Source organism: Athene noctua, chromosome 31, assembly GCF_965140245.1.
Source record: "Athene noctua chromosome 31, bAthNoc1.hap1.1, whole genome shotgun sequence".
Taxonomy (NCBI): domain Eukaryota; kingdom Metazoa; phylum Chordata; class Aves; order Strigiformes; family Strigidae; genus Athene; species Athene noctua.
The window spans coordinates 2,186,507-2,197,031 of NC_134067.1; the positions used below are offsets into that span (position 1 = coordinate 2,186,507).

The 10,525-nt window shown below is 58.5% G+C and overlaps 1 protein-coding gene across 3 annotated transcripts; it reads right to left on the minus strand.

The window, feature by feature from the left end:
- Nucleotides 1–3,858: 3,858 nt before the first annotated feature.
- Nucleotides 3,859–10,525, minus strand: LOC141972223 (uncharacterized). 3 transcript variants are annotated; one of them, XM_074930081.1, is made up of 13 exons: nt 9,619–9,648; nt 8,289–8,443; nt 8,074–8,168; nt 7,793–7,942; nt 7,479–7,633; nt 7,041–7,188; nt 6,609–6,746; nt 6,244–6,420; nt 5,746–5,901; nt 5,238–5,339; nt 4,761–4,863; nt 4,550–4,612; nt 3,859–4,432 (listed from the first exon to the last, which is right to left on the minus strand). In XM_074930081.1, exons 2-13 carry the CDS (start codon nt 8,404–8,406, stop codon nt 4,314–4,316), a joined length of 1,524 nt encoding a protein of 507 aa, XP_074786182.1. In that variant the 5' UTR covers nt 8,407–8,443; nt 9,619–9,648; the 3' UTR covers nt 3,859–4,313. The 3 variants fall into 3 exon arrangements, with proteins under 3 accessions (XP_074786182.1, XP_074786183.1, XP_074786184.1); XM_074930082.1 differs by lacking the exons at nt 8,289–8,443; nt 9,619–9,648 and adding an exon at nt 10,041–10,525; XM_074930083.1 differs by lacking the exons at nt 8,289–8,443; nt 9,619–9,648 and adding an exon at nt 8,817–9,114.

Here is a 10,525-nt window from a genome sequence, read left to right on the forward strand (position 1 = left end):
GATAAATACCCTGAAGAAATACCCAATAAATTATTTTGTTTCAAGAAATCCCGTGGCCGTGAGCGTCTGGGCAGCACGGTGTCGGGGAATGTCAGCCCTTGGCTCCAGCTCCGCTCTGGAACAAACAGATGAAGCTGCTTGTTGAATTTATGTTTGCAGCTTGGCATGTCCCTGTGTCCCCATCCTGGTCGATGCTGTTGATGTACCAGTGGAGGCCCTTGGTGGCTTTGATTGTCAGCCCAGTGTGGTGCCCTTCTGTGGGTGTGGGGGGACACAGGTGACAACAGGCTCCCCACATCTGAGGGGAGGGTGTGTGGGGGGCATTTGGAGGTGTCCTGGAAGGGCTGGGGGTGCAGGGATAGGGGGTTGGCATTGGTGGGACACCCCCAAGACCCCTGCAGGTGATGGTGGCGACAGCAGGCATATGGGTGTGGGGAAAACTGGTGTGTGTGTGGGGGGGAGTGACAGCGCTGGGACCCCCCCAGAGATTCTTCAGGGGACAGTAGGGATATGGAGGAGGGCTTTGGGGTTCTCAATGGGGGAATTGGGGGTTCAGAAGGAGGGGCGACATCATTGGGAATTCCTCCAGACCCCTGCAGGGGAAAGTAGGAATGGGGGTGGGTCCCAAGGTGGGAACTGAGAGTCTCAGGGGGGTTAAGGGTGGGTCCCCCCAATTTTGGGGGTTCCTGGGGAGGTTTTGATAGTCTCAGGGGGTTGATGGGGGTTCCCTTTATTTTGGAGGGGCTTTCGGAGGTATCACAGGGAGCTTGAGGGGGTCCCCCCAACTTCTTGGGCCTTGAGGGGTTTTTTGGGTCCCCCCCGATTTTGTAGGTCTAGGGGGGGTGGGGTGGGTTGGTGGTCCCAAGGGGGGTGGGAGGGTATCTCCTGTTTTTTCATGTCCCGGGGGGGTTGGGGGGATGTCCCCCAAGTTTTGGGGGTCCCTGGGGTGTCACCTGCAGCTCGTCGAGGCTGGAGTTCAACTTTCCCTTGGTCAGGATCCTGCAGCCGCTCGTCATGAAGGTGCCTGGGGGACACACACACACACAGAGTGACACAGAGTGACACTGCTCACTCAGCATCATCCTGCCAATCCCTGCACACCAGGGCACCCTGACACCTTGGAGACGTCTCTCAGTTAGGCACAGGGCTGTCTCTGCCAGTCCCAGCCCTCCTGCCAGCTCCTCCACACAGGGCAGCAAACCAGCCCTGGCCATTTGAACTCTTCCCACCTGCTCCAAAAATTGGAACCAGCGGGGACTGCCTGGGCAGGGCACAGCGGGCATGGCTCCATCCCAACAGCCCCGCATTCCCGAGCTGTCTGGATCCACACTTCACACGTGACAGGGAGAAATCTGACAGAATCTTTCATGAAAGGTTCATTTAGATAGACAACTGTGATAACGGCTTTTATTTGCATGTAGTTTTAGTTATATAAAGGTTGGGCAAGGGTGTTTAAGAAAAAAGCATCACAGACGATACTGTCTCCTTCTTCCTACAAAAAATAAGGTCATGGTCTGGAAAGGCACCTGCCAAGCTGAGAGTTTATTACAAAGAGAAAATAATGATAAGAGAAAAAGGGTAAGGGTAACTGGTTAGAAGTACTGCTGTTAACTGACATACACCCAGTTGTCTCCTCTTCCACTCCAGCTGATGCCTTTTCTGGTTTACCTGACTGTACCTCCCATATTTGTGACAAATAAACAACAAAAAAATATACGTCAGCTGATCTGGCATGTTCACAGTTTTTGCTCTTCAAACACAGTGTTTTTCCCTTTCTCCTCTCACAGTTCTCATCAGTGGAAGTGCTGACCAAGAGCACAGTGTTACCCAAACAATTTTAAAACTCACAGTTTTAAACACACGCACCAGGGCTCTGCAACTGTGCAAATGGGGCGTTGCACTAGCATTTGCACCATCACCAGATGTGGCCACATGCGTTTGTACAAGCCTGAGCATCGCACAGGCCTTTGCACAAGCTCCAAACTTTGCACAGGCCTTTGCACACACATTTGTACAAGTCCCAAACGTTGCACGAGCCTTTCCCCAGCCCCAAAGCTCACACAAGCCTTTACACAAGCCCCAGCCTTGCCCCACCCATTTGCACAAGCCCCACCATTATCCAACCCTTTGACACCCCCCCCCCAACCCCCAAACCCCCCCCGCCCAGGGGAGGGCCGGGGTTGGGGTGGACCCAGGGTGGGACCAGCTCCATTAAAATCAGCAGCTCCCAGTTACCTGCCTCTCTCTCTCTCCAGCTCCCAGGGCCCCTCCCCGCTCCCACTGACCCCCCCAGTGCCGGTGTCCCCCCGGCCGTGACCCTTCACCCTGCTCCGGCTCCCCATTTGCTGCCGGCTCCAGCCCGTGGTGGTACTTGCCCTCAGGGAGTAGCTGGGGCTTGGGGATTTGCCAATTGGGGGGATTTGGCAATTGGGGGGTGGGGGGGTGGTGGTGTTTACCAAACCCCCCTCCTCCCAGATGCTGGGGGCAGCGCCACACCTGCAACAGCCTCCGCTTACTTAAGATGGAGCTTAAGCAGGTGCCCAAGAGATGGAGAAACCTTCTCATCAGTCCCTGTACGGACACGAATCGCCACACACAACACATTAATATTCATTTGGGGACAAAGACACATTTTCAGCATATCAATGAACTCCAGAGATCCTTGCCTGCCACTACTCTGCCGTTACTAATAGAATTACTTTCCTTTGTGCCTTCTGTGCTCTTTCCCAGAGGAGGAGACCCGCCTGTGGTGGGTTGACCTCAGCCAGGAAAAGCCCGACCCAGGGAGGGAACAGCTGATTTCAGTGGTGGCCTTTGGAGCAGGGACAGAGGTGGCCGGGGCTGTGAGAAAGGAGGCAGGGAGGAGGGAATGTGGGGAACACCAGAGGAGAGAGAAGCGGAGGAGGCACTAAACCTGTGAAGCACAACCACTGCAAACATAAATTCAACAAGCAGCTTCATCTGTTTGTTCCAGAGCGGAGCTGGAGCCAAGGGCTGACATTCCCCGACACCGTGCTGCCCAGACGCTCACGGCCACGGGATTTCTTGAAACAAAATAATTTATTGGGTATTTCTTCAGGGTATTTATCTATTCCTTTATAACAATATAAATATTATTTATATGGGGTACTTACTGATCCCCTCCTGCCCTCTTGGCTGGAGGAGTGTCCCGGCGGAGCGGGGCAGAGGCTGCGCGGGCAGCGGGGACCCGCCTGCTGTTCAGCTGCTCCCGGGGCAGAGGCGGCGGCGCAGCACGTTCCCGGCAGGAGCCCCCGGGGGTGCAGCAGCGCCTCGCCCGCAGATCCCCTGCAGTGCCCAGCGCTGGCAGACGACGTGCCCGAGGGGTGGGCTCGGGGGCGCGAGCAGCAGGTGCTTGGGGATGTAGTTCTGGGGGCACTTGTAGGCGCTGCCCCGTCCCAAGGCTGGACCCTTTCTTCACCGTGAGGGCTGTCGGGCACCAGGACCGGCTGCCCAGGGAGGTGGTGGCATCCCCAGCCCTGGGGGTATTTGAAAGACGTGTAGACGTGGCGCTCAGGACACGGTTCAGTGGTGGGCTCGCTGGACTCGGTGACCTTAAAGGTTTTTTCCAACCAGAATTATTCTGAGTCTCCGATTCTATTAATTCTCTATTGCTGTCTTGCACCCAGTAAGGGAACGCTACTGCTGGTATCTAAAGTGATTTCTTTTTTTTTTTCGAGAAGGCAAAATTGTCCCTTGGTGTTGTGGCTGAACCCCAGTTGGCAACTAAGCACCTTCCCCCCCCCCAGCAGGATGGGGGGAAGAGAATTGGAAAGGGAAAAGTGAGAAAAGTGGTGGGTGGAGATAAGAACCGTTTAATAACTGGACTAAAATAACAATAATAATAATAAATTGTCATGACAAGGAAAAATTAGCAGAGAGAAAACTAAGAAGAACAAGTGATGGCAATGAAACCAACTGCTGACCACCAACCGACCGGTGCCCACTCAAAGCCAGCCCAGCTCCCCAGTACAGCAGGGGATTTTGGTGCTGGAACAAAGGGTGACGTGCCAGCTTGGCGCACGGGTGCCTTTTTGTGCCCTGAGATGCCTCAGGAGGGGCAGGATGGGCTAAAGCTTCCCTCCTTCCTCCTCCTCCTCTCAGGGCTTTGTGGTCTCACAGGACACCCTGGGTGCGGGTGTGCAGCCTTGGGGGCAGTGGCAGAGCGACACTGTTTGTGGGGGGTCCCCGTGGGAAGGACACCATGAGACTGGGCTTGTTGTTCCAGCTTGGTTTAAAAAAAAGATTTATTGAAGTACGCCGTTTCCCCGAGAATGGCACCACTCCAAGGCTCATCAGGTGCAGCATCTCCAACTTGACCTTGGCTTCTGCTTTATAGCTGTCAGGATGAGGACGGTCTGAGCTGCCAGGGACCTGATCGAGAATTCAGCGTCATTCCCCAAGGACTGGAGGGCTGCAAGAGAAGGAAAGAGAGCAGAGGTGAACCCCCCCTGCCCGCAGAGACCCCAGGAGGCCAGGCTTTGTCCCCTGCCCCACCAGCCCCCGCCAGCACAGCACTGCCCCTACTCACCACTGTGGCAGAACTCCCACAGCTTCTCTCGCCTGAGGATCCGCCGGTGCCGCGCAGCAAGACCTGGGGCACAGAGGTAATGTCAGAGCTCTGCTCCCCCTGGGCAGGGCTGTGCCCCAGCAAGGGGGCAGTGGGACCCAGCAAGACCCCCAGCGAGCCCACCAGTGGGAACTGGGGCCGGGCAGCCAGAAATGGGTCCCCAGGGACTCACCGATGAACCTGACGGCCTCCTCTCGCACGGTGGCCTCAGGGTCCTTCAAGTAGGGCAGGCTCTGGAGCAGATACTCGTCCACACTGTTCCTCTTCTGTGTTATCTGAGGGAGCACAAGGGCACGGGGCTGGTACGCACCCTCCGCAGCCGTCCGGACCAGTCCCTCCCGCCAGCACCCCCGCTCCCTCCCAGTGACTCCTGTCTCCCAGCCAGGAGCCCCGTGGGGCTGAGGGGCAGAGAGAGCCGCAGGCAGAGGGGGCTGGGGGTGCCGAGACCCCTCCGTCCCGCTGCCAGGGCCCAGCTGGGTCGGGGTCTCCTGGAGAAGAGCCCCTGGGGGCTGCGTGCTGGAGGGCAGGGAAGGAGGCTGCAGCTGGAGCAGCGGGGCTGGGGCAGGGCGGCGATGCAGAGCCCCTCCCCGCCACGGCACAGCTGCAGCCCCCGTCCAGCCCGGCCAGGGGGTTTGGGGGTTGTCCTCACCAAGAACTCTCTGATCTGGTGTTTCTGCTCTGTCTCAGCCAGGAAGCTGAGCCTCCTCCAGCCCAGGAACTTTCCACAGGCGCTGAGGGTGTCCCAGGAAGCCTGCGGAGAAGCAGAGGCTGGGAGATGGCACCAGAGCCCGGGGAGGAGACCTGGCATCCTCCTGCTCTGGGCCTGGCACAGCCCTGGGAGACAGGGATGGCGGCTCAAAGCACACAAAGCCCGTGGGGACTCGTGTGCTTGGTGGCCACGGGCCGCTGCTGAGCAGGGAAATGTCTGTGCCCAGTTCTCGGGCCCTGCTTGTGCTGGCGCTGCAGGGAGCCTCCCTCTGGGCTGGGGGGGGTCCCCACCTCCCCCTCCAGCTCTGCAGCAGCGGGAAGGCCGGTGGAGGTGGGACCAGCGCAGCGGGACCCTGCGGTGACACACATTCCCATTGTCCCTCACGCCCAGGCCACCCCCGTGGTGTCAGCACACCCTTCCCCGTGACACCAGTCACTGATCACCGCACCTTGGCCACGCTCTCCACCTTCTCGTTGGTGTGGAAGAACAGTTGGAGCAGCACACCCTGCACTTTCTTCACCATTTTTTTGATGTTTCTCCCCACCGTGGTCTTCATCACGTCTTTGAAGAGGCGGATGGAGAGCTCCCGCACCCGGCTGCACTCCTGGCAGGGAGGAGGACAGAGGCAGCTCAGCACCAGCCGCTCCTCGCCCACGGGGAGCAGGGGCGTTAGCGTGGCCGGGGGAGAGGAGCTGCTCCGGGGCCAGATCCTGAACCAGGAGCCGTCGGCCAGACCTGCGGCTGCGGCTCAACGGCCCCGGAGCCCTGAAAGGCCACGGAAGAGGAGCGGGGAGGGGAAGAGCCTGGAAAGGCCACAGGAGGAGAGTGGGAAGAGCCCCGAAAGGCCACGCAAGAGGAGCCAGGGGGACACCCCTGCCCAAATGCTGCCTGCAGGGCTGGGCTGAAGGTCCTTCACCCATCGCCTCAGCTCCGGCCCCCGCCTTACATCATCGAAGAGGAGCAGGAGCTTCTCCGCCAGTCTCAGAGCGATGAGGTCAGCCTCTTCCCTCGTCATGTGCTGAATCACGTTGATGAAGAGCATCAGGGCCTTCATCCTGACATTGGAGTTGGCTGCCAGCAGGTTCTCTATGATGTCGGGCAGCATTACCAGCATTTTCCTGGCCTGTATGGAACACACCCGTCAGCTTTTTGTGAAGCGGTGAAAGACCCCACCCAGGCACCCCCCAGCCCCCTCCAGAGCAGGGAGGGTGCTTGGAGCCGTCACCCCGCATCCTCCCGGCCGGGGCCAAGCCAACGCGTCCCCCTGGCCCTGGCTACAAACTTGGCTTCCCTTGCCGACCCCCCGCTCACCATTTTGGGTGTTTTTGAGAGTGTCACGAGGCTCGTGAGAACCAGCGAGAGCATCGCCAGGCTGGGACGCCTCAGGAACCTCTGGGCTTTGTAGAGGGCAGCAAACTCCTTGTCGTCCAGGTCAGCGCTGGCCAGCAGCTAAAATGGAGACAACGGTGAGAGACCAGCAGAGCTGCAGGGCTCCCTGCCACACGCCGACACAGCCCCTGGCAAGTGTCTGCTTGAAGCCACCTCCGAGTCCCCACGTCTCTGTCCCAGGGCCAGAGCTGGGCAGGGGGATGCAGGCAGGGGGGAAGGCAGAGCACTGCCTGTGGCGGGACAGGCTTGGTGGGGCCAAACCAGCATCGGGTGGGCCCAAGCATGTGGCACGCGGGTCTGGGAGGAGGAGGAGGAAGGCAGGCAGAGCGCTAGGGCCGGGCATGGGTCACTCACAGCCAAGGGGTAGATGCAGGCATCCTCCGCAGCGAACCTGAACACCCTGCGCAGCCGCCGGTCCTGCAGCACATCAACCAGCTCCGACACGACTCTCCGCAGAGCCCAGCGCTCGGAGACCAGCACCTCCCACACGGCCACGGCCGCCCTGCGGAGCCAGAGCCAACTCGCTCAGCAGAGCTGCCTCAGCTCCTCCGGACCCCGGCCCTGCCCACCCCCTCATTTCAGGGTGCCCGCGGAGGCCGAGGGGGGTGAGGTTCTGTTCCCAGGGGGCAGGGGCTCCACTTGGGCTGCCTCTGGCTGAAGGGGGAAGCGTGGTGGGATGGAGAGCCCTGCTCCTCGGGGATATCACGCAGTTTTCCGTGGTCTGGCAGCCAGAGAGTCTCTGGGCCACTCTCCCGGTGGGGAACGAGCCCTCAAGGCTGTCGGGGCCGGTACCTGTCACACGTTGGAGAGATGCTCAGAAGGCTCCTGACCACCTCCCTGGGGCTCCACTCTGTCAGCAGCAGCAGCAGCGAGTCCAGGCTGTTCCGGGCTGGCTCCGTGCAGATGTGCTCCACATTTTTGTGGATGTATCTCATAATTTTTGGCACCTGGAGGGGACGCGGGTAAGGATGGTGCTGCCGTTCCCACCCCTCCCTGCTGCCTTGACATGGCTTTGGGTGCCCGAGAGAGCCAGGTTAGGGCAGGAGGGAAGAACAAGACTTGACACGTCTTGACACGGAAGGACAGTCCAACCACGGGGCACTTACATCCATCAGCCAGGACGCGGGGTCCCTCAAGGCCATGTTCACGACGTCACTTGCCATCTGCCTGTCCTGGACATCGTCTGCCGGCAAGGCCTCGATGGCTGCGAGGAGAACGCCCATATTCTGAGAAGGCTGGAGGTATTTGCCAAACACCTGCAGGAGGAAGGACAGGGGGAAGATGTGTCACGCTGAGCTTGGCTGAGCAGCTCGACCACCTCTGGGTCCCTTTGCTCGCACAAGCCGATGCCACGGACAAGGGTCCCGGCAAGGCGAGAGCTTGTTACCGTTCCCATGTCGCTGCTCTCGAGTAAAGAGAGCAACCAGGCGCTCTGAGGATCCCATCCCGCTGCCTCTGGAATCTCCTCTGGCAGCGTCTCATCTACACGGAAACACGGAAGAGTCAGTAAGACAACAGCCATCTTGGCCAAACAGCCTCCAAAAGGGTGAAAAGCGCTTGAAACGGGGTAAACAGGGTCCTGGCGTCAGCCCCCTCACTCACCGATCCGCAGCGGCTGGACCAGGGACACCTCGCAGGGCTCCGGCGCAGAGCTGCTCTCCTGGGGGGCCCCCACCTCCTCCCAAACCACCCTGGGGCTGCTGGGGGGTCTCTCTGCCATCCTCAAAAATGGTTGAGGGACAGTGCGGGGTGTTCAGCTGTAGGGAGCGAGGGCAAAAGACGTGGGCTGTGCTCAGGAGTGTCCTCACTGCGCTCCTGCCCTGTCCCTTCCCCGTTTTGTCAGACACTGCGGGGCTGCGCTGCTCAGATACGGTGCCGGGGGTGACACAGAGTGATGTCACAAAGGCCGGGTGGGGCAGGGGTTTTACTGCGGGGGCGGGGAGGGACCCAGCTCACCACGGGGCCATGGCTCCTCTCGGGGTGCCCCCAGGCCCCCATCATGTCCTGTCAGGACCTTCCTGTACCCCCCGGCTCACCCCAGGGTGCACACACCCCGGCACGGACCCCGGACCTTCTGCTTTGATCCCGACAGAAACACTCCAGACTGCCCCATCTCTCCTTTGCGGTCACCTGAAGCGTTGGCTCGCCTGTGTCCAGTTCTTTCCCACACTCCCAGCGTAGCTTTAATCTGCTACAAGAGTTTCCTGGTTTCAGCTGGGATAGAGTTAATTTTCTCCAGCTGGAAGGGAGCACAGCCCCACGGATCTTCATTCTGTCGGGATCGCTGGCTGGGAGCGGGCTGTTGGTCGGTGGGTGGTGAGCAGTCGCCGTGTGCATTACCCATTTGTACTTTCCCTTGTTGTTATTTTGGTTTGCTACAATCACTAAAGTGTTTTTTTTTTTAATCTCAAATTACGAGTTTTCCTTGTGTCCCTCCACTCTCTTCCCCCATTCCCCCAACAGGGGGAGGGAAGCGACCGGCTGCATGGTGGTTGGCTCTGACCGAGTTCAAACCACGAGAGTCCTTTTTGGGGCCCAGCGTGGGGCTCAAAGGGTCGAGATAACGGCAGATCGGGTCAGTGTGTCATAACCATGGGTTAGAAGCATTCATTACATTGGCTTATCAATTGCTGGGCATAATGTCGATCGCTTGGCTCCTTAAATTTTCCTCTTCTCATTTGTGCTATATAGTCCCTGTGCTGCTGCTCACCACCCATGGATATGGATTAAGACTTTTGTTTGGCTGTACCGTGTAACACTGATTGATGACACAATGAAGTCATAAGTCCTGAGGCTACTTACAACTCTGTTTGAGAATTAGAGGAAAGCAAAAATATAAATAATAAAAGCCCAAGCAGTTGTTCAAAGCATCTAGAAGGGACAATGGGAATTTATAAGAAAAGCAGTTTTAGCACAAGTGCTCTGCTATTACCATCATTGAGGTGCGCTCGTGCAAAATGTATTCATTGGAGAAAAAGCTTTTGTTGCATGTGAGGAGGGGCCACAGTGCGGGACTCCCGGGACAGGGCAGAGGTGCCACGGGAAAAGGCGGTGATGCCATCTTGGTGTTTCTCCACCAGCAGCCGATCTTCGCCTGTGGAGCAGGTTTCTGCAAGACCGAGCACCTGGGCCTGTTTCCAGGCCCAGCGCCCAGCCCCAGCTCAGGCTGTGCCCCAGCTGCCCTGCTGCAACACAGCCCGGCCCTCTGCACGTCCGAACTGCAGGCGAGGCAAGCTGGGAAGAGGACGGAGGGGCGGCGCTTCAGGGAAATAGTCCTCCAGCCGAGGCAGAGAGCGCCCGCCTGCCTTGGGTCTGCCCGCGAGTAGGCAACCAGGGCCCAGAACCATTTCTTACCAGAATTATGGCTGGCCTGTGCAACAACAGCTCCATTTCAAGTATCCGACCACTATTTCTAATGTTTGAAAAATGCTAAAGACCTGTTTCTGGAGGACTAGGAAGATGTCCATCTCTCTGTAGAAAGAACTGAGTCTGTACGCTCACGGGATGTCTGGAGATGGCAACAGATCAACCAGTCTCATCTCTGGAAGAGCCTCTGAGAAATACACTCTCTGACGGATAAATCAGGGCTTCGGGACAAGCTGTGGTAGACAGCGTGGAAGTTGCAGCAGACTCACGAGGGGGAAGGTGAGCCCAGCACCAGGGGGAGGAGGAGAAAGCATCACGTGGGGCGACGACAGCAATGCCAGCCGCACTGCGTGTAAGGAGAGACTGAGACTTCTGATGCGGTTTTCATCGTTTTATTTTCCTTCTTTCATGATGAGGCTACTAACAAGCGCCTCCAAGTCCCTTTGGGGCTGGCGTGCACCCCAGCTGCTGGC

What these genes read in the sequence shown, in the direction of transcription:
- LOC141972223 (XM_074930081.1), bottom strand. Translation starts at nt 8,406, where the DNA reads ATGGCAGAGAGACCCCCCAGCAGCCCCAGGGTGGTTTGGGAGGAGGTG. An exon ending in CCTGCATCTACCCCTTGGCT is followed by an intron (nt 6,747 to 7,040) that starts GTGAGTGACCCA and finishes TCTCCATTTTAG; the next exon opens with CTGCTGGCCAGCGCTGACCT. An exon ending in GTGGGAGTTCTGCCACAGTG is followed by an intron (nt 4,433 to 4,549) that starts GTGAGTAGGGGC and finishes CTTCTCTTGCAG; the next exon opens with CCCTCCAGTCCTTGGGGAAT.